At 43.6% G+C, this 23,384-nt stretch overlaps 1 protein-coding gene across 38 annotated transcripts in view; it reads left to right on the top strand.

Annotated features, from left to right (window-relative positions):
- The first annotated feature begins 6,596 nt into the window (after positions 1-6,596).
- Positions 6,597-23,384, top strand: part of RIMS2 (regulating synaptic membrane exocytosis 2) — a 462,822-nt gene continuing 446,034 nt past the window's right edge. For 5 of the 38 annotated variants that reach the window (XM_083822283.1, XM_083822293.1, XM_083822286.1 and 2 more), the window contains exon 1: positions 6,605-7,506. In XM_083822283.1, the coding sequence (XP_083678409.1) occupies positions 7,337-7,506 (170 nt within the window). In that variant the 5' untranslated portion in view covers positions 6,605-7,336. Of the gene's footprint in view, positions 7,507-23,384 lie in introns of all 38 variants that reach the window. The other 33 variants (XM_083822281.1, XM_083822322.1, XM_083822320.1 and 30 more) reach the window with 17 other exon arrangements.

Here is a 23,384-nt window from a genome sequence, read left to right as displayed (position 1 = left end):
GCACAGTTTGATTTTATCTGAGGTATGTCAACTAGTATCAAGGGGAGTTTTTTTTTTGGAAAACAGTATTTGAAAGAGTCAAATACGTGATGTATGATCTCAAAACACAAAAAATAAATTGTTGTCCAATTAGACATTAGCTTTTGTCGTTCCAGTCTCTGGAATATACAGGGGACTTTCACAGAATACTGGCTCCTTACTTTAGGTACTGTAGTTACAATTGTAATGAAAGACTGTTTGAATAATAATAATAATAATAATAAAAGTCTTATACCCTTATGCTTTTAGAAGTAGTATAGTAATGTTACCTCTTCTGTCTTTATCTATTATTTGAATTAATTGAACTTCATGATTAATTTTCTGGTCATTTGGCAGATGTGAATCCTAGATAGGTAGATTTCTAGATAGAAAATACCATATGCTAAGCTTTAATTATCATCCCTTTCAGGCATATTTTCATTATCAAAGCTGCTGTATTCCAGGTTTGAGAGAATTAACCTTAGTTGAAAATTCAAACAGCTAAAGCCCAGCTGGCTTTGGGTTTTGAGGAAAATGATCAAAGTCAAGCCAGTGTTTTCTCTCTCTTGCCAACAGAGAGGCCACAACCTACATTGGATGCAATGAATGAAGGACCTCAGTAAAGAATCATAAAGTCTTAGAATGGTTTGGGTTGGAAGGGAACTTAAAGCCCACCCAGCTCCACCCCCCTGCCATGGGCAGGGACACCTCCCACCAGACCAGGGTGCCCAAAGCCCCATCCAGCCTGGCCTTGAGCACCTCCAGGGATGGGGCATCCACAGCTTCTCTGGGCAGCCTGTGCCAGGGCCTCACCACCCTCTGAGAGAAGAATTTCTTCCTAATGTCTGATATAAATCTGCCCTCCTTCAGTTTAAAGCCATTACCTGTTGTTCTGTCACTACACGCCCTTGCAAAAAGTTTGTCCCCATCTTTCTTATAACCCCCCTCCAGGTACTGGAAGACTGCAATGTTTCCCTGGAGCCTTCTCTTCTCCAGGCTGAACATCCCCAGCTCTCTCAGCCTTTCTTAGTAGGAGAGGTGCTCCAGCCCTCTGAGCTTTTTTGTGGCCCTCCTCCGGACCCACTCTAACAGGTCCACATCCTTCTTGTGCTGGGGGTCCCACACCTGGGTGCAGCAAAGGCCTGATTTTGCGTGGATGGATGTTCCCTTCTTTGCTGAGCAGATAGACCTCACCTTTAAACTTCCTGTCCTTGTGATACTGTGGAAAATTTTAAATGGTTCTCCTCCAGCAGTACCCTCCAGCCTACAAAACCGTCTCTCCTTATTTTTCTTCAAGGACCATTTTGACCCCATCTTATGATAATGTCTATGGAAAAAAAATAATCATCTTCCATTTATTTACTCTTGCTAACTTTATCTGACTGCTATCTTTTCATTTCAACCCACTGTGTTTATGTGAGTTACCCACCAGTTGCATTTTGTCTGTGGCTCTCTGACTCCGAGCTTTCGGTGGCAGCAGGCTGTTGTCTGTGCTATTTTTTCTATAAATATCTAGGACACTACAGTCCTCATACGTGACTAGACTTTCTAGGAATTACTGTAGTAATAATAATATGTCCAGATATTATTATGGCTTTTAATAATGGATAATGAATTTAGAGACAAAATTGCATGGTGGACTCCGTTAAAAAACAAAACAAAACAAAAAGAAACAATAACCAACCAAAAAAAAAAAACCCACACTCATTTCTGTCTTGTATAGTATCAGAAGATTTGGGACTTTCAAGCTGTCACTACAATAGGGATGAATATATACCTGAGATCTGGTACACGGTACTCTGTACCAAGTTTGAAGGACAATTTTGTGACTAAATGAACAAAAAAAAAGTCACGTGGGATTTAAGAATACTGGTGTTTCTTCTGAAGCAGCTTGAGGTTTAGAAATTTAGCAGGGGTCAGGGAAAAGGGTTTAGTAGGCAGCAAACAGGCAAGGCAATGCTGCATGCATATGTTACAGGAATGTGTGACAGACTTCTAAGTACCTGATGTGCCAGGGTGAGTGCGTGTTTTATGTATTGACTAACATTTATATGCTCAACATTGCTGATTTGCCAGGGGAAGTTTAGGTTGGAAATGAGGAGACATTTCTTCTCAGAAAGAGCAGTCAGGCATTGGGACAGGTTGCCCAGGGAGGTGGTGGAGTCACCGTCCCTGGGGGTGTTCAAGGAAAGGTTGGACGTGGTTTGGTGGGTGACATTGGTGGTAGGGGGATGGTTGGACCAGGTGATCTTGAAGGTCTTTTCCAACCTTAATGATTCTATGAATCTAAGATTTTGAAACATGTATAGTATCTGACAACTCAGAACACTTGAGCAAAAACCAAAGGGCCCAAGCTGGGGACAATTTTTAATACCAATGAAGGGCCCACGAGTGACCAATAAAAATAAATTTTTGTATGGTTTTAGCATGACTTTTGAAAATTATCTGTATAATTGCTATACTGTTGATAACAAAATCTTTGACTTAGTACTATCGTGGCCTGTCAGTGTACAGGAATTCAGTTACTGCCCAGTTACTTGGGAGCACTGATGGTACTGTTCAAGAATTGAATGGGTTCAGATTGCCTGCATTCTTGTCATTATACAGGATTTTTTAGCTTCTTTCAAAAAAAAAATCCTCTTTTGAGCTTCAACTGACTAATTGAACAGCAAGCAAAATTGAAATGTCAAATTCAGGCAGAAATATTGAGCAAGTTGAAGATCCTATAAAGACATTCATCTACACCTTTAATTCAGCATATGGTATGTCACACAGTTCAGTATTTCAAACTAAGCATTTAATCAGAATTACAGGCATGAGACATGATAAAGCACTTAGAATTGATCGTATTTAAGATTTTATGAATTGTATGTATTTGCTCTGGACAAAACACCCCAAGCCCTAGAGATCCTGTCAATCAAGTATCCCATTCAGAAAACAATTATACCTATCTCACCCGTTCTTCAGCTTTCAGCTGCCTGTGCTTGCTGAACACCTATGTGACAGTGCCTCTCCCCCCTTGTAGCCACGTGCATTCTCAAATACAGCCTGGACACAAGCTTCTCGGCACACTGAGAGGAAGCAAAAAATGTCTTGTCACCCAAGCTGATTTAGGAGTAAGGTTGGAACTCCTCTGTAAGCCCAGGAATCACCATGATGGACATGGTGAGACCGCAGCCCTCTAATCCAAAATACCTATCATTCTTCAAATTGCTTATGGGGAAGTATCCAACTGAGAGAACAAATTGTCCGGAGAAGTAAAAAATTACATATAGCAAAATCCTCCTGGAAGAAACCAAATAGAAAATGTAGGCAACATTATACAGTATTAGCTTCCTCAATTTAGACAGAGGAAAGCTGGGAGAGGTCCAAGACAACACCAATAAAACAGTCCATGATGGTTTGATAGCACTTTGTATAGAACCCGGGAACTGCAAATTGTTGCAGTGTGAAGTTTTTTCCTTCCTCAGCAGGAATTAGAGGAGTGCCTTGTAAAGGAACGAAGAGTCCTGTAGGATGCACTTCTTGCTGGGTTTGATTTGATCTATCGAGAGTCTGAGTGCTGGAGGTTTTCAACCAAGAACGTTTTTCACTTTCTCCATTCCCTGATCCATAACAGAATGCTTTGAAGTCCCTTTCATGTCAGCTACATAAAGATGTTTTCCAAATTAATCTTTCAACTTGGGACAGAAATAATGGAAAGAGTTAGTTCCACTGGAATGCTCCCTTACACAAAACACTAAAAAGCAGATGTTAGCTTTACCTTTTCAGGAAAGAATTACACTTAGCACACTTGAACAATGAATCTACTAACTCATTTACTCTTGTAGCTGCTATAAGGAAGGAAATGGGATTAAGTATAATGAGACCCTTAGTGAAAGACATTCTGTGGTCTTTAACCTGATAAAATCAGGTTAAAATACCGCTGTTTCCTTGGGAACCCCTTGTCTGAGAGAACTGGAAAAGAACAGAAAAAAAAAAAGGGTATTAAAAAGCTTGCATTATTAACCCTGCTGGTATCAGTACATGTAGTTAACTCATAGAAACCACCAGAAGAAAGTACCTTTGATATATGAAAGGAGGGCATTTTCAGTTGTAGATTATACAACAGAAGAACAATTCCAACAGAAGAATGTAAAACAGGAATGAGAGTCTGGTTTTTCGGAGTATAGCAGTGTATTCAGAATGAGAGCTGAAATGAACAAGAAGAGCAGGTACCTGGAGCCACGACCCATGAAAGTGAAGGTCAGAGTTTGTAGACATTTTACTATTGAGGGAATTACAAATGAATGTTCCTTAAAAATAAGTTTCAGAAACGATCATACTACATAATAATAATTTGTCTTGCTGGTTGATTGTACATTATTATTGACACAATTACTCTGGAGTAGGTAGAGAAGTTTGCTCTGAGCGTATTTTCATCAATATGTCATCTGGGTAATGTAAACAGCAGGAGCAGCTTGAGACAATTCTGTGCAAGTTGACGGGAACATGAACAAATAATGTTTCTTTTTAATTGCAGGAAAATGTGAGGAATGATAGGTGGAGCTGATGAGAAAAAAAAAAAAGGGAAGGTAGCAGCACAGAAAGGTCAAGCAGAGCCATTTCTTCAGTGAGTCACAGGATGCTCTGAATCTGCTCTATCCTTTCAAAGCAAATAACTAGATATTATATGGGGATTACAGTTCCTGTCCCTGGATTTGTTTATAGTTACATGTTTAGTGATATAGGATTTAGTGGGAACAGGGCAAATATCAAAGAGAAAAGAAAGCTCTTGAAATTCTGTGGTCATGTTGAGAGGAAGTATTTGTAATTTGTGGATGGAAAATCAGAGGTATGTTGAAATGATTTCAGAAGCAGGGACTATAAATCCAGGAAGCTCAGAGGTAACCACCCATTGGAAAGAAATTCAGGTGGATGAAGCCATGCACAAAGAACAGTAGCACTGTCTTGCAACAACACCTAAGATCACAACACTCTTGGTGTTTATGGCTGGGACACCGCATAAAATATTTGTGAAATAACTGTGTAACCTGGCAGGGCGGAGAGGCTGCTTTGAAGCCATCCCTGTACTTTTTAATTATTCTTAGAAGTGATTGAGTGATTTCTCTCTTTCCTCACTTCCTCGGGATAAAATGTATTTTCCCGAAGCGATCAGTCCAGTTAATTCTGCCATTCAACATTTATAGATTGATAAGGACTGTACTATCTTTGGTAATCTGATGACACACGCTTCTACATTTCCTCCTCTTTTTGACTTAGATGCCAGATTTATCTAGTGCCTGGAAGAAACAAGGAACTGGGTGAAAGCCAGCTGGCTGGAATCCAGTCGGAAAGGTGAAGGTGATGTTGACTGGAAGAGCAGAATGCTTTGAGGACTTGATGAAAATCAGACAGTTTATTTTGTAAGGGTATCTTTTTAAATATAGCATGCTCAGTTTCTGTGCAAGGGTTTGTGTAGATTAACAGTCTATTACGCATAACGAGAGGCTACATCAAGAAATGGAACAGGCTCCTTTTAGCTAAAGATGCCAATGAATTTCTTGGACAAAATTAAAATATGATGAATATGCGTGCATGATAAGAGGGATGGATTATTTTTGAGATTTGTTTTACTAAAGCCAACCTGTCACATTCTTTTGGTGATCTGTTCCTCCAGAACTTGTTTTCCCAAAGGGACAATATCTTTAGTACAACATTGGAGGCAGAACTGTTTAGTTACTGAAACCGTATCCTGGAATTTATTCTTTGTGGAAATACAGCTAATGAGGACCATGATACTTTCAGTATTTTTTTCCAGGTCTTTGCACCTGGTTCTAAGTTGACAGCTCATTAGAAAGAGCACCAGCTCCAGAAACGTGCAATTTGTGTTGGAGATTTTAAACTGTCCAAACTAAAGCTTATAAAACCACTTTATTACTGCTACATATACGTATACCGTTGTATATACTGCAGTTAATGTAAAATTGGAGTTATGTCTTATGAGACAACGGCAGGTAGATCTCTACTGGTTGTAAATAGATTGACAAGACAGAGATGTGGATTCTTCAGTGTTCCTGGACAGGTTATTTCCCATTTATTGGGGCTGGATGGCATTTTTGGCAGTGCATTTCCACAAATCCCTTTTCCAGAAATTACTCGTCATCAAATTGGCTGCTGAGGTGGGGGGTTCACAGGCAGCAGAGGCGTTTCAGGAGGTCTATTCTGGTTTCCAGGGCGGGAGGAGGACTCCCTCATCCCCTCAGCACCGCCCCCCTGCTCTCCCGGCTCCCTCAGACAGGCGCTGGGGCAAACCCCACGGCACCCACAGGCCTCTGAGGGGACGGGGCTGAGGCAGGGCCAGGCCGCGGCTGCCCGGCCCGGCCCCACCTGTGGCGGGCGGCTCCTCCCGGCCCAGCCCGGCCCGGCCCGTCCCTCCTGCAGCCTCCCCGGCTTCCCCCTGCCCGGGCTCTCCTCGCCCCAGCCCTTCCCGTGCCCCGCCGGGCCCCGAGCCCGGTCAGCCCCGGCCCCGCCCGCCCTCTCCCTTCGTCTCGGTCCTCCCGGCTCGCGTTGGCTCCTCCTTTGTGATTTATTTATTTATTTTTTTTAAATTCCACCTCCCCACCACCACCCTTACAAATTAATTAAATAAATAAATAACGAATGGCCGCTCCCTCCCGGCCCCTCGCCGCCCAGCGCCGCTAGGGGCGGCAGCCGGGCCCGGCGCTGCTCAGGTGGCGGCGGCGGAGGCGGTGGCAGCGGCGGGGCGATGCGGGGCCCCCTCCCGTGACTCCGGCTCCTCCGCCATGCGATGGGTTAGGCGGCCTCCATCCCGGCGGCGGCGGCGCGAAGAAGCGGCGGCGGGGCTCGGCCGGGGAACGGCGGCGGCGGCAGGCGAGGAATTATGAGCCGCGGCAGGCGGCCGGGACCGGCGCTCGCCCGCAGGGGCTTCCCCCGCTGCGCTCCCCGGGGCGCCGGGGCTCCGCGCTCACCCCGAGCCCCCCCGGCGGCGGCCTCCGAGCCCCGTCTCCCCGCTCGGTGCTCGGGATAAGCCCGCTCGCAGCCGGCCCGCAGCGCTCCGGCTCGCCGGGCTCAGCCTTGCCCTCTCTCCTTCCCCTGCTCGCCGCCCCCCCGCCTCGATCCCCTCCCGCCCCGGGGAGCCGGCGGCGGGTGGGTGCGAGGTCGGGGCTCCCGGGCACCCCGCCCCTCGCCGGCGGGGCCGTCGCTGTGCTGCCGGCTGCCGCCGCCGCCGCCGGGGTATTGATTTGTATGTGCTGCTCCCGGCGCCGGCCGCTCCCGCTGGAGCCAGGGCAGCGCCTCCCGTAGCTTCCCCCCAAACATGTCGGCTCCCGCCGGGCCCCGGGGCGGCCCTGCGCCTCCTCAGCCGCTGCCGGCGCCTCAGCCCGAGATGCCCGACCTCAGCCACCTCACGGAGGAAGAGCGGAAGATCATCCTGGCCGTCATGGACCGCCAGAAGAAGGAAGAGGAGAAGGAGCAATCCGTGCTCAAGTAAGGGCGGGCGCACCCAACCCTTCCTCGCCCCGCAGGGCCCGGCCCCGGGGGCTGCGGGGGGGGGGCGGCTGGGGGGCGCCTCTCGGAGCCGGGCGGGCGTGGGGTGGGGACGGGGCCGGCCGGCGGCGCTCGGCGGCTCCGCTCTACCGCCGGCCCCGGCGGGGGCACGGCGCCCAACATGGCCGCACAGGTGCCGTCCTCGCCCGGCGTGCGGCGGCGGGAGGGAAGGGGGGAGCGGGCGGGAGGTGGGTCGAGGCGGCGGTTGGCGCCGTCGGAGGGGGGCGGACCGGCGGCGGCGGCGGCGAGCTCCGTCCCGGGGGCCCGGCGGGCGGTCAGCGGCGGCCCTGCCCGGGGCCGCCGGGGCCTGCGCTCCGGCCGCCTCCCCGGGTGGGTTTGCACCGCCGCCATCTTCCTCCGGCTGCGCGCCTGCCGCCCGCCCCCGCCCCGCTGCGCCTCGCAGGAGGGAGCACGGGGCACGGCCACCGGCACCGGCCTTCAGCACCGGGAGCTGTCCGCCGAGCCTCAGCCGCCGCCCGGCTGCGGGTGGGAGCCGCCCCGGGAGCGGGGCTGCCTGGCCCGGGACCGCCGGCGCCGCTCCCCTCCCTCAGCGCCTCCCCCCTCGGCGCCGCTCCCCTCACGGCGCCAAGCCAGGCGCAGCCCGGTGAGGCAGGCGGACCCCGACAATCGGTCCCGGGAAGCCGCCCCCCCGGGCTCCGTCAGGCTTTGGGAGCCCCTTTCCGAGCCTGGCCGCGTCGTCGCTGGTGTCACCGTAACGAAAACTTCCAGTTGCCGTTCGTCTGGCGGCTGCCGGGCCGTGAGGTGGTCTCCTGAAGCGCCCGGGGCGGTTTGCGAAGATGCGTGGTGATCGGTTTGAAGGCTGTCGGCGTAGCGTGAGCGCTGGGAATAAAGTGCCCTAAACAGCTCTCAGCCTGCGCTCTTCGCTTTGCTTGCTGTTGGGACGCTTTTATTTTAAAGCAACCTAAATTCTTTTTACATTTCTAAATGGCGTGTCATAAAAATGAACACACGTTTGTCTGAAATCTCTCCTCTCATAAGCAATCATTACCAAAGGAAAACTACTCAAGTTGCAATTTAGGCACTTAGTGCTAGCATTACAGTTTTTAAGAAAGCTCCTGGCAACTTTTGCGATCTCCATGCGATTCCAGGATCAGTTTGGATTGTCAAGCTTACAAATGAAAACCAAACCCTTGCTGTTTCGTGACGAGTTAAAATCGGCTTCAGTGAAACAGAACGGTTTTCATTTGTAATCTGCAGGAGCTCGGGACAGAAGAGAGGTCTTCATCACAATCTGAAGATAAACTAAAAACTTCTCATGAGGGTTAGGCTCTCGTGGTGCCTCGCTGAAGTTTCCTCTTGAGTTCTGGGAGAGCAGCGAGGGAAATGGGATGGCACGGAGTTTATACACAAAGGCTAGCCTGATACAGGCTCTGTAATGAAAATGCTGGTGTCAGTGGGGTTGGGATTGATGGCCCACAGTGCTTTATAGGATACCGAGATCTGGTGTCAGATGAATACCTCACCGGTTTAATTTTTCTTAAAGCAAAGTGGCTCCTTGAACCGTCAGATACATCTTTATTCTGAAAATACCAACAGCTTTATTAAGCATAACCCCTCACCAGTCACGCAAGAGCGTGTTCCGCATTTTTAGGTAGGTATTACTGAGCTTAATTCTCTTGACAGAAGTTTTCCTTCTGTCAAGAGAAGAGAAAGAAGAAGAAAGGAAAAAAACCCTGCATTTGTATGAATGAACTGCTGTTATTGCATATAGATAAATATAGAGCTAAATCCTGCAGTCTTTGTTCAAGTGTAATTCTCCTCGAAGGCAAGCTCCTTTTGAAGTGGAAGGTATTTTTGTCTGACTAAGCAATAAAATTGTGTCATTTCATTCCATGGAGGAATATGGGAGGATAAAAAAAGATGCTGGAAACAAGAGTTGACACTTAGAGATATTAGCACAAGAACTGTTCAAATATTGTAGAGCGGGACAAGCATGGATTTCCTCTAAATTTTAGATAATTTATGGTGATTGAGTGTCAGTATGAATGGCTAGTCCCTGGGCTCTGCTTCCTTTCTGCATTCTATTTCTATTTTGTGCTTTTCAAATTCTTATGCTGTGCCCATCACTGTGGTATTTGAGCATCTTCCAAAAGTGCATTAAGTAGTGTGACTCACATCTGTAATGTGGACTATTTTTTTTTTTTCTTTCGCTCCCTGGGGTAAATATGTGTGGATTTAAAATAGATACATAACTTCTTTTCCTTCTGCTTGTTTTACTCTTTTTGGGGAAAGGAAATGCAGATGGTATTGAGTTGTAATCTGTAGCAACTAATAGTGATCAGGTCAGCATGAATTCCTGCCAGGATTTGCTGGAACATGATGGCGTGTAAAACTGAAGCTTTCCAGATTTGCTCTTTCCTTTGGCCTGGTTTGCTCTGTGAAATATGCCTAGCTGCAGTTATGCTCTGTGTTCCTGTGGTGGAGCTTCCGCTCTTAAAGGAGGACAGGCAGCAAACTCTGCTGCTTTGACTGTCTCTCCTTTGGATTTTTTGGGATCCTGGGAGTGCATCTTGAATGTCCTGTGCTAGGAAGGTGCCTTTTTTGACAAGGTTACCGTACATATGTTTTGCGTAGTGTTCAATATGCATAATGCATGGTACTTGGAGAAAATGAGTTCACTCAGAAGAAAGTACACTGGGCGTAAGTCCTTCTGTTACAGGAATATTTACATATTTTCAACTTCTATCCTTGTGGGTGTTTTAATTTCTTGGATACCACACAATGTTTGATGATGACTTTTCCTGTATGTTACACACATCCTTCCTCTTACAATTTCTATTTTTTTTGTGTGTGTACGCTTTCTAAGGGGTTTTAGATAGTACGTTTCCTCTATATGCATTGATTTATGGAATCCGTTGTGTGCTTTTTTGCTTGACATTTGTATTTTATATCAAGAAACTGACTTGAGAGGTTGCACACAGGAAAAGAAGCATTTGTAGAAGGTGCTAGGATGCTGACATTATTTGTAAAGACATAGTTTCAGCCTGTGTGGTGTGCGTATACACTTACCTGTTTGTAGTACTGTGAGTTTCCAGGTTCTTCTAAGCTATTTGAGCTATTCTGAAAGCAAGATGAAATGCTATCCTAGCGAAGTCAGGCTCACGGCTCTGAAAACACAGGCATTTCAGCTTCCCAGGGGTATGGACAGTTTGGCCCAGTAGAAGGCAAGCTTTCCCAAGAGAAATTCCTTTATGAAATCATCCAGCCTTTCATATATTTGCAAGCTATCGCTTAAGTTGACCGTAAAAGATCTCTCTTTGTGTGCATGTGAGTGAAATCAAGTGGCATTGCCATCGCTTTTATGGAGGGAGAGAGGACGGATGGGCACACGGTGGGCTAGATGGAGAAGGGTGGCTTTCCGTGAGCCCCCCCAGGAGGCCCACAGCTCTAGGAAGGTACGGGTGGCTGTGCACTTGCATGTGCTCAGTTGCTTCGTGTCTGCAGTTGTACAGCCACGGTAAGAAATGACTGAAATAAAATCCATGACAAGGAGACAGCAAAGAAGCTAGGCTGTGTAGGCTCTGTATGGCGCTGTGGGTGTGCAGGGTGTGGAGCAGGACACTGGGACTGGGACAGAGGAAGCAATAGACTGATGGCTGAAAGTCACAGTAAATATCTCAGATGGCTATCATACTGCTGTATGAATTATTATCCTGCTTTATAAGTAATCAGCTCTGATTTACACCGCTTTAAAAGGATTGTGTGTTTAGGATTTGGATTTGAGGCTGGAGGGATGACAGGTGTAGGTGGTGAATATTCCGCCTCCCCCCCCCCCCCCCCCCCAATCCACAATAGAGATGTGTATATGGGAATTTCAAAGTTTTTAGGGTAATGCAAGAAGATTTGCTTCTGGCTATATAGTAAACTAGGACTCCAGGCAGCATTAGCTGCTTAAGTTATGCTCCGATATCTTCACACTGAGTTTTGTCTGAATTTAGGGTGCTGATCAGAGTAGGCCATTGTTACACCGCTTGCTATTTTGCTTTTATTTCTACTTTTTATAAAAGAAAGTATGATCAAGGTGACTTTAATAACTTTATGCAATGTGAGGTAAGTGGTAATGGAAGTTGTAAGAACAGGTGTAGTTGAGGAAGAACACAAATCCCCTTGTCTCTTCCATTCCCTTTTGCCTTCCCTTTTCCCTTCCTACTACCTCATTCTCTGCTTTCTTGTAATTTTCTTCTCCCCTTTCTTTTGTTTTACAAATTTGTGCTGCCTTTCTGGTCTCTCAAAATAACCATTGTTGGTTATTCCTCTCTCCTGCCACATGGTTAGACATGTTATACTGTAGGTAATATTCTTCAGGATGCTATGGCTTGTACCACTTGCTCTTCAAGAAGCCCCGGTGTTTACAATTGCTCTGTGAAGCTGCTAGCACACTTTGGGGCACTGTCTGCAAATAACAGCAGTGGTACTTCCTGTTAGTGACTAAGCAGAATGCATTTGGAGATTATACAGACTGGCAGTAACGCTAATTACTGGGTTTGCTAATGTTAACGTCGAGTAAAATTTCGGAAGATTGCAGTAGTTTCGATGTTCCAGCACTCAAAAAGTGCACGCAGGATGGCTTGGAGGTAGAAAGGCCTAACATCATACGGGATCGAAAAAGAAAAGCTGATAGAGGATTTGGTTAACAAGGAAACCAAAAAGGAGATATTTAACACCAGCTGATGTCTGCTTTCTGAAAAATACATCGTGTGAAATAAATACGCTTTTACACTTGTTTGAAACCAAAAGACAATTCCCAATTTTGCGTTTTAAAGGCAAGAGTGTAGACCATACTTTAAGTGCTGGGACCGTATCCTGGAAAGTGGTGACTGGGTGAAATTCAGTGGTCTCTGGAAGTCAGGTCAGGGCAATGAATGGTCCTTTCTGGATTTTGTTTGCCTGTGTCTGTGAGCTGGATAACTTCTAAATAACTGAGAACATTAAACAATTGATTTTTCCATTGAAACAACAGCTTAATTAGTATGTAAATTGTAAGCGCAAAAATGCACCAAAGCGATAAGTTACTACAGAACCGAGGCTTATAACTTCATGTAAAATGTGTTTCTACTCTGCCACCGAAGTTTTAAAATGCTTGGAGCACATTCAAAATTCCGTAACAAGGAGGAAAAAGTAATCCAACGGTTTGAACTTTGAAATTTTATTCAGTGCAACTACTCTGTGAAATTACCCATGTACATAAACGTTCAGTTTTTATCTGTAAGGTAGGCATGACAGTCTTGGGAATTTGGGAAGTGAATGCCGCCTCTCACCCTGCTGCTCTGCTGCTTCCTTAGAGCTTTGCTGTCTTACTCAGAGTCAGTCAGAAGGGTAAGTTTGAAAGTCTCTGTGTATGCTGGTCTCCCTGTTCCAAGCTCCTGTTTTCTAGGAAGGATCTTGTGCTGCCAGCTTCTTTCCTTTTTCCCCTACGTTTCTGTGATGGCTTTTTTTGACAAGAAGATGAACTTGGGGAGATAAAACTGAAAAGAGCACAAAAAATGATTAGTTATGATCTCTTCTATGCTTGTTTGACTGCTACAGCTATCACACCTTAACAACAAGGTGGGGACATTTTTTTTATAGGAAGACTAGATTGTATGGGCTGTCTTAATCATTTGTTTTACAATATCATGGTTAACAGCTACGGGTTATCGTAGATAAACTAATCTCTCTAAAAAGGGGCGTCTTCATAATTCAGTCTCAGGAAGAGCCTAATTAAAGACTGATTGCTTAAAAATGGCATTCAAAACCAGTTGTTTTTCAAGCAAATTAACTGCGATTATACATCTGAGTTCAAATCAAGCCATGTTATTTTCTGTACTTACTGAGTTTAGATTATGTCTCTCTGAAGTACTGCATGGTGTAACAGGAGGAAGTGTTAGCGCCTCAAATTATAGCTGGCTGTTGAGGCTCTATAATAGTTTATTAAGAAGAAGAAGAAGAGTTTATATCTAATCTGGTGGTGCTTTTTAAAGCTAATTAAACCCTAGCAACTGCCTTCCATGATTTGTTGAACTTCTGGTGATACACTAAAACTGCAGAATCAGTGCTGTGCTGAAAAGGTGCTTCTGCATGAGATTCTGTAGCGCCTGCTTCCTCACGTTGTTTCTCCAGGGTGTCATCTTGACACTGCAAAGGGATTATCAGTCAGGATCGAGATTATAACAGCTAATGTAATAACTACAAGATCGCATAGGGGAGTAGGAGTGCATTTAAGAAGTTAATATGTCGCTTTAGGAGAGTAACAGTTCAAAGTAATTTATGTAGTGCTCTGCTGTTCTCATTGAAGGTGGAAGACAATTCTTCTGTAGTCTTGAATTCAGCTGCTATCACACTTTTCCATGTGAACGTGTTTGTAGAGTGATTTTAGCTGCATTTAACTGAAATCAAATTCATGCATTTTGATGGGGGAGGAGTGTATGGTAGTCCACTACCTATCTTTGGTGTTTTGAATAAAGGAATATCTTTGATTTAGGCTTTAAACTGTTCTTACAACCACACTGAGATATCCTGTTCATTCTAGCAGGATTTAGCAAGAGCTGAACTTGTGTTTCAAAAAAGTCCAAGTACTTCCGTTTAGAAAATTCACAAAGAAAATCTTTAATTGAAATATAAAGAAGTTATTTTCTTTTTACTGTCCTTGTGGGGTTAGTTCTTTCTTCTTAAATCTTACATGAATTTGCTTAAATACTTCCTCTATTCAACATTGATAGTTTTATGGTGAATGGTTTCCTATAGCAAATACTGTATTATATTTGTACATAGCCTCACAGGTCATATAGCATTACCAGGTATTTGATATAGTGTGAAAATTGGATTCTATGTATTTGAGGGGACAGTCTTTCTTTAGAAGGTGTATTATCTAAGCACATAAGGGATATCAAATGTTTTGGCCTTTAAATAGAATTGCCAGTTACAATCAGTCATAATTTTTGGACAATGTTTTGCAGATATATTCTATATAACTTTTCAAAAACGAGTGCTCTAGTGTGTTAGTAATAAACCTTTTTTCCCTGTACGGTTACTCAAACTCTTGGTGTGAGTACATTTTTCTCTTTACCAAAAGGATGAGTGAGAATTAATGCTTTTAAAGCTGTTTAAAGCTCAGAAAACAAAGAACAGTAGAAATTAGGTCTGTCTGAGGCCTCGAGAGGCCTTCCAATTCATCCTTTGCCTCCAGGTATGACCAACTATAACACAGCAATTCCTGACACTTATTTGTCCAACACAGTGGTTCCCAGCTGTGAGGGCACACCTGTGCAATACATAGGCTTTGTGGCCGAGGCAAGAGCACTTAGCAGGCGATACACAGAGTTCAAGCTAGTCGGCTCTGCAAGAGTTGTGCTGTGTACGCTGGAGAAGGTGAGTAGAGGGCCAAACAGATCTTGGCATAAATTTCCCTGGCCCAGTTATGTACGAAGCCTGCGCAGATTTTTGCAAGTGATAGTTTGGTGTATATATACATATACGTCTGCCAAGAGGTATGCAAACAAAGAATCCATCTACCGTCCTAACTGGGGATGGAGATTCCTTGGTGTCCCTAGGTAACTTGTTTCAGGTACTCAATGTAATTATCCTTTCCATTACATTTTTTTTTCACCTAAAGTTAAGCCTAAATCTATTTCCTGCTATTTGCTGCTTACTCCATCCCCAGTGGAAACGCAGAGCATTCCGTTACTCTTCGCAGCAACCTTTCGTATATTGCACAAATGTGATTATGTATCCTCTTGTAGATTCTCGTCGTCTCCTTTCTGTAGACTCAACAGGCCATATTTTCTAGACTTTTGGCTGTTCTTGTTATTCTCAGTATTGCTTCTAATTGAGCTTTTTAAATAAGTCCAAAATGAGGCACTGTATTCCAAACAGAAGTGTATGGGGAGGGTGCAAAGATAACACCATGTGTCCTACATACAACGCCTTCCTTGACAGCCAGTGTCACGCGTGTTTGGGGTTTTTGTCATGGCGTAGCAAATTGCCTCATGGTTGGCTTGTGATCTACTATACCTTCAACATGCTTTTCTGCAGAACTGCTGTGGAGTGATTTCATTCCTGGTATTGTATTTTGAACTTGGTTACCCCGGTGTTTGTCTTCATCCCTGTTGAGTTACATTCTGTCTGTATCAGATACCTCTTACGAATGTTGTGTTAGGGTGCCTAAATAAAATGTGAAAACAGCCCTTGGAGCGACGACCAGGGTTTGCCTCTATAGAGTATCCTAATCGCAGAGGTATTTAGACTTTCTCCTGGTTGTCTGTACTTTCACATTCCTGACTGCACAGTTGCTGAACTTCATAGGCAGAAGGCAGAATAATCTCATTCCAATTTTGCCCATAGCTTGTTGGTTAGAGAAGAGAGAGCTGTGTTCAAGTGTTCTCAAGCTGAGAAGGGTCTAGGATACAGGTCTTGTACCTCCTTGGGAAGACTTGTAACTTTCATGCTATTGTAAGAGAAACAGTTGCTTCCTCTGCTATATTTATTCAGTTTGTGGAAGTTGTTGGCTGACTTAAAAGGAATTTGACAAAGTTGTTGAGGTCTGAGAGATACTTAGTTACTAAGGGTCTAATGAAAATAACTAGGTGGTTACTGGAAAAAGATTGTTCACATTCCTGACCAAGGAAAAGTCTGCTCCTACTCCCTAGATGCCAAGGAGTCCTTATAGCAGAGAACCAAGCATAGACATCAAAAGAAATTAATCATGAGTTGTGTCCTCACAAAATTGGTCTTTTCTGGGTTCCGCACTCAGAGAACTGCTTGGTTAAGGAAAGCTATTGCCTCAGTTTTGGTGTCTTTTTCATTCCATATTTGCAACTTCTGTAGCTTGGGATTGAGTGCAGAGAATCTCTGGGATCATTCGGATCAGATATGAGTATATATAGTATAATACTTCTACATATGAAATAACTGCAAATACTGAATTTCTAAAATTCAATTTAGAGCCAATGGAAGAAAATAGGTGCCTTTAGGCTGTGATCCATCTTATCTTAAAGTAGACATTTCATATAGTCTGGATGAATTGCAGAGCCCATTTCCAGCCATGGACCTAAAAAGAAGGTAAAATATGCCACAGTTCTGCTGCATAGGCCTCGTAGGTGAGTTGAATCTTACCCTTGGAGTTTTGACTTTGAGAATAATTCTTCACTGTTTGGTCTAATGAAAATGCCATAAACACTTTCTGCACCGGCATTGACTCCTGTAGTTTTCTAGACTTCTTTAGAAGCCTGTCTGCTGATCTGCATCTTCTGCTAATATTTTAATGAATTATTAATTAGGGCATGTTTATTTATCCATATCTTTAATATTTGAGACTCACTGCTGGGAAACTGAGTATGCTTCCTTTCTAGGTTATTCTTAGGATTTTGTATAATTTTTATTATATTTTAAGTTCCAAAAGCCTTCAAAGAATGAGGTTTAAAAGAAACCCTTAGAACCCAAGGTATTTCCAGTATGTGGGATTAAGCGTATCTATCAAGAAAGCACATTGCAAAGAAAATCTGCCTGTGCCATTCACCAGTTAGAGTGTTTAGTGGATGTTTCAAGCCAGAAAATAGAAAATCATGGCTGAAGATAGTCAGTTTGTTAGGTGGGGAGTTAAAAACACATGATACTTCAACTACCTGGAAATACAGATTTGTCTTTAAACTCAATTTAAGATTTCTCTCCATAAGTCACATGCCATCTCTCTTCTTCTGTTAAGTTCTGCTGTAATGTAAGCTAGTATGTTTCAACATATACTTTGAATATTTTGTATGCTTTTTCTGCCAGTAAGTCCTTAGTTTAACAACATTTATGTAGCTACCTTGTATTTAGAAGTTGGTATGGCACTTTTGATAGCAAGCTAAATAAAAAATACTACTGAATTGCTATTGAAAGAAGCCATCAATATGAGCTCTGAAACTTTCATGCTTTAAAAGCCTGGATAAACAGGTATCTGCTAAAGATGTTGTGTGGAATAGAAATCAAATACACTTTTGCTGAATCAGGCCTTAAGACAGTTTGGGAACATGGGTTTTGATTCAGCGTGCTTCCATTAATTTGGTTAGTCACTGCGATTATGATTCATTTCATTCTGTGTAACCAACTGCTGCACAGTAAGTGACAGCTGAACCATGTATTATCTAACAGCTAGAAAAATAGCATCACTGTCACGTTTAGGAGGCTGAGGATTATATTTTTACTGAGCACGTGTTTTGTACTGAAGTTAAAGGGCTTCAGGAAACTCTTAAATTTTCTCAAATTACTTATAATATTACAGATATGAAATATAACAGTAAACAGCATGAACTATTTAAAAAAAGAACGTTATTTTGATTTATTACTATAATGAAAGTTTTTGTTCTGTTTTTGATTATTTTATTGGCTTTTAGGATCAGTTGTAAAATTATACCTGCAGATGCTCTGCTGGTTTACATTTACATATAAGTGGCAGGTTTGCAGAACTAAATGTAACTGAGTAGGAAATATTTCTCAAGTGCTAGTATTACTCCATGTTAATATATTTAACATCAGAACATATTTCAAGGGAAGAATTTTCATTATTCTGCTAAACTTTACCAAAAATACCAGAAAGATTCAAAAATTAGCAGGTTGTAAAGTTAAGCAAAAAAAAAAGTATGATGGAAATATAATTTTATTTTTATCTAGTTTCCATATTTCTTTCTAAAAATCATACCTTCCATGTTTAAAACTAAGTATCAGAAAATCCAGATACATGTTTTCCTGTCCTGTTCATGGTTTATCTGGAAAAACACTGTACAGGGTGATGTGAAGACACCAAGCCAAGAAAAGGTGTTTTCAGGGTAGAGTAAAGAGAAAGCACTCAGTATTTTGAAAATGAATTTTTCTGTCTGGTTGCTCTCTGAACACAGCGGTGGATGGAGATGAATGAAATTTAATGTATTATAGCTGTACACTGATACACATTTATGTATTTTTAATGTATTTAGGCATTGTTGGAAGATAAATGTTTTTAGCTACTTTGTGGTGTATATATGAATATAGGATCATATCACAGAGTGGTTTGGGTTGGAAGGGACCCTAAAGCCTATCCAGTCCCACCCCCCTGCCATGGGCAGGGACACCTCCCACCAGACCAGGCTGCCCAAAGCCCCATCCAGCCTGGCCTTGAGCACCTCCAGGGATGGGGCATCCACAGCTTCTCTGGGCAGCCTGTGCCAGGGCCTCACCACCCGCTGAGTGAAGAACTTCCTCCTAACCTCTAATCTAAACGTACCCTCTTTTAGTTTAAAACCATTCCCCCTGGTCCAGTCATTATCTGATTGAGCAAAGAGTTGTTCCCCATTTTTTTTATAAATCCCCTTCAAGTACTGAAATGTTGAATGCGGTCCCCCGGAGCCTTCTCTTCTCCAGGCTGAACATCCCCAGCTCTCTCAGCCTGTCCTTATAGGAGAGGTGCTCCAGCCCTCTGACAGTCCTCATGGCCCTCCTCTGGACCCAGTCTAACAGACCCACATCCTTCTTGTGCTGCGGCCTCACAAGGGGGGGTACAGTCACCTCCCTTTACCTGCTCTTTTGATGCAGCCCAGGATGCAGTTGGCCTTCTGGGCTGCAAGGTGGATTTACTGTGAGTTCTTGTCTAAAATTCAGTCTGAGTTCTATATTTGAAAAGTCTTTATAGCAGATATGCTCTTATATAAAGCATGCTTTTATTTGTGGAATGGCAAAACAAACTTTTAGTTAGATTTTTAACTGTTGTTTGTGTAGAACAAATATGACCATTCACACTAAGTGATTATAGTTGTATCATTAGACTATGATCACAATGATACTTACACCCAAGCTTAAACTCAACATCAATAACTAATTCTCAACTCATTCGGACCAGTTATTTACATGTAAGAGATACATTAATTAAAATGAATATAGGTTAAAAATGTGCCTTTGTTTGGACTTCCTAATTTTGTCTAGTAATACTTAAAAAAGGAAAAACATTCACTGAAACTGCACTTTCACTCTAACTTATGTTTAATAGTGAATAACTTTTTTCAGTGTTTAGCCACTGTGCATGTAAAGAATAGAGCATATCCTTCCCAATTTACATTTATTTTTAAACAAAGGATTTCTTGAAAGTTCCTGGAAGGAAATCATTAGTTCACTGGCCTATTAACTAAATAAAGGCACTGATGTATATGTTTTGTTGTTATTAATTTAAGTCATTGAATAATATGCTCTTAGTTTTATTCTTAGGTAAATAAGAAAGAGTGGTTTAGAATTGGTAGCGTTTTTCGTCATTCTTTGTAACCATAAGTTTTTCTCTGACAGGGGCTTAGGAGCGTTTTATTGTAGTAATCCATGAAAAATTTTTCTTTCAACAGGGCTGCTGTGCCTAACACAAGCACGACGAAGCACTTCCTTACTAAAGATGACCTATTTTAAAACGGCTTTTGCCTCCCATTGGTGCTGCTAGGCATTTTGTAAAGCTGCCCACAAGAAAGATGGTGGCTTGTGTTAGAAGAGGGAAAGTACCATTAAACAACTTCTGTCTTGGATACAAATAACTTGCATTTGGTATTTATAACATTACTGAACAGTATTATCATGATGTGGAATGAGGTTTATACAAGAGCTTTTCTATCCATTTCCATTGCTTAATATATTTGATCATCATCAGTATCTTTTTCTAGGGATGGTTGGAACATCTGCATAATAGCTTTTATATTTACACTACTAATGTGTATTTTAGCCTTAGTTTCAGTTTAATAAAGCTTTTCTGTGGAAAATTTCTCTGGATGTGATACAAAGGGATGAAAGGATTGTTACTGAACTCTTGCCTATCAACACTCATATCTTTGTCTTTTAATTCATTGTTAGCTTTCTTTTGCCATAATCAATGACGTCTGTTGGAATTTGTATGGAAGCATGGAATTTGCTGGATTCATAATGAAAAATTGCACAGCTTCCTTTTTGGTATGGAGTAAATATTTTGTAAATATATTTATAAAGGCTAGTTTGAGCCTAATGCCACCACCCTTCCCTGGTTTCCTGCTGAATCAACACAGCAAGAGAAAGAGAGGCTCCTGTGGTGGTTCTACCCAGCTGGGCAGCTGAGCCCCCACCATAGCTGCTCTCTCACTCCCCCTCCTCAAAGAAAAAGGGGAGAAAATACGATGGAAAGGGCTCAAGGATTGAAACAAGGACAGGGAGATCACTCAGCGATTATCATCATGGGCAAAAGAGACTCAGCACAGGGAGATTAATGAAATTTGTTACCTATTGCTCACAAGCTAGAACAGTGAGAAACTGAAAAAAAATACATCTTCCCCACGTCCACCCTCTTCTACCTCCTCCTCCCCAAGCGGTCCAGGCGAATGGGCAATGGGGGCTGCGGTCAGTCCCTGACGCTTCATCTCCGCCGCTCCTTCCCGGTCCCTCTCTGCCCCTGCTCCCCGTGGGGTCCCTCCCACGGGATGCCGTCCTGCCCGAACTGAGCCTGCGGGGGCTGCCCACAGGCAGCAGCTCTTCAAGAACTGCTCCCACACGGCTCCGTACCGCGGGGTCCATCCCCCAGGAGCAAACTGCTCCAGCACGGGTCCCCCACGGGCGGCAGCTCCCCCCAGACCCCTGCTCCTGCGTGGGCTCCTCTCCACGGGCTGCAGCTCCGGCCCGGGGCCTGCTCCTGCGGGGGCTCTCCATGGGCCGCGGCCTCCTCCAGGCCACATCCACCTGCTCCACCGGGGGCTCCTCCACGGGCTGCAGCGTGGAGATCTGCTCCGTGTGGGACCCGTGGGCTGCAGGGGGACAGCCTGCTCCACCAGGGGCCTCTCCGCAGGCCGCAGGGGAACTGCTGCTGCCTGCCTGGAGCACCTCCTGCCCTCCTGCTGCACTGACCTGGGGGTCTGCAGGGCTGCTTCTCACTCCTCTCTCCCAGCTGCTGTGGCACAGCAGTTTTATTTTTTTTTTTTTCCCCTCTTTCTTAACTCTGCTCTCCCAGAGGCCCAACCAGCTTCACGCCCTGGCCAGCAGCAGGTCCCTTTGGAGCCAGCTAAAACTGACCCTTATCTAAAAAGGGGCAGCTTCTGGACTCTGCTCACAGAGGCCACCCCTGCAGCCCCCCGCTGCCAAAACCTTCCCACATAAACCCACTAGAGCTCCTCCAAAAGGTGGGTCTGAGCAGCTGCATTGAGCTGCGGAGCCCCAGGTAGTGCTCTGGTGTCAGTACCGCACAGGCAGCTCCATCCCCACCTGAGCTGCTTCCTCGTGCCTCTGTGACACCACCGCAGCCCTGGTGCAAGTGTCTGGTGAACTGTCTAGTGAAACTGCTTCAGGGAATTTAAAAATATCCTCCTCCTCCCCGTTTCGGCAGAGCTATTTTTATCTGTGGAAAGGAACTGATCTGGTTTACTGTACAGTCCTGCAAGCAGCTGTGCTAGCACAGCTGAGGGACCGGCAGAGATTAGCTACAGTGCTTTTCATGTTTCTGGAAGCGATGGGCTTGCTCCACTCTTATTTCCACAGTCTGCAATGACTGCTCGTGTTGCAGTCATTGAGAAAAACAGCAATCAACACTTATGAAATCATTTCCGATTTTGAAGGTTTTTGAGGTTTGAGTAGATGCAGCCAGAATTAATGTTCAGAGCCTTTTCTTGTGATGAAAACTAGGAAAATGCTACTAAAATTTTACTGTTGAATAACTGGAGTTGGAAGGCCATTGCTGATGTTAGTTCAGGTTAAAGTAGCTTTCGTGTCCCAGTGTATGCAGGCTGTTTTCTGGGATACTTAAAACTGGTTTTCTGATGTAGCACAGCAGTTCAGCTCATAGGATATGGAAGAAAGAGAGAGGAAATACCTTAGATGATGCTGGCCAGGTGGATAGGCTCTAGAAAGCTGTGTTGTTCCATTTTCCAATGCGATCTGGTTATAAATAATGAAGGATGTGTAGCAAAGATCCTAGTTGTAATTGCAGCACACACACAAGCTCATGTATTTTCACAGGTGGCATAATGACCAAGTGCTCTTTGAAATGTGTGAAATAATGTGAAATAATGCTTTGCCTCATTTCAGTTTTTGGGTGGAGATGAGAACTTCTGATTTTTCAAATTATGAGATGATTTTGGCTCTAAATTTATTTGCAATTTACCTGAAATGCGGGCTACATGGATATTTTAAAATAGAGGGCATATGAATAAGTTGTAATTTAATCTACTATTAAAACAATTTTAAATAATGGCTGAAAAAATATGTGGGAATTTAAATTTGCTAGGGTCATTAACTCATGAACTACTGAAAGTTTGTAAGATAGCACAGAGAAACACGAAGTGTGAACTTAATGTTACTACCATCTATGCCAACACATAAGAAGAAGATAGACCTTGCATCAAAGAGTTTAAATGTTTTACTTGTAGTTAAAGTAATAGACTTGCAAATTTATTTGTGCATCTGACACGTAGCCTCATTGAAATAATGGAATTCTTTCTAAAAAAAAAAGACTTTAAGAAATAGAGCAATTAAAAATATTACCGTACTAGTAACATTTTTCTGAATGCCTAGCCTTCTTATTTTCAAGCAATGCTATAATTTAAAGGGACATTTTATTCTTTCAGGAGAGAAATAAATCTATTTGGAATAGGATTATTATGTAGGACTATTAAATATTCACATATTTTGTACTGCCTAGTTGCTAATATTAGCCCAGTATTCATTAGGAGCTCCAATCTACTATTGGACAGAAAGTATTTTTTTCTCTTGGATTGCTATAGCAGTCATCTCTGATCAGCATTTTACTGAAAAATCAAACATCTATCCCCTTTCTTATGCCTTCCCTTTAGGCTACCGGTAAAAATTAGTACAGAAACAAT

The sequence above is a fragment of the Anser anser genome (assembly GCF_964211835.1).
Source record: "Anser anser genome assembly, chromosome: 2".
In the NCBI taxonomy this organism is placed as follows: Eukaryota; Metazoa; Chordata; class Aves; order Anseriformes; family Anatidae; genus Anser; species Anser anser.
This window is presented reverse-complemented; position numbering and strand designations above follow the sequence as displayed.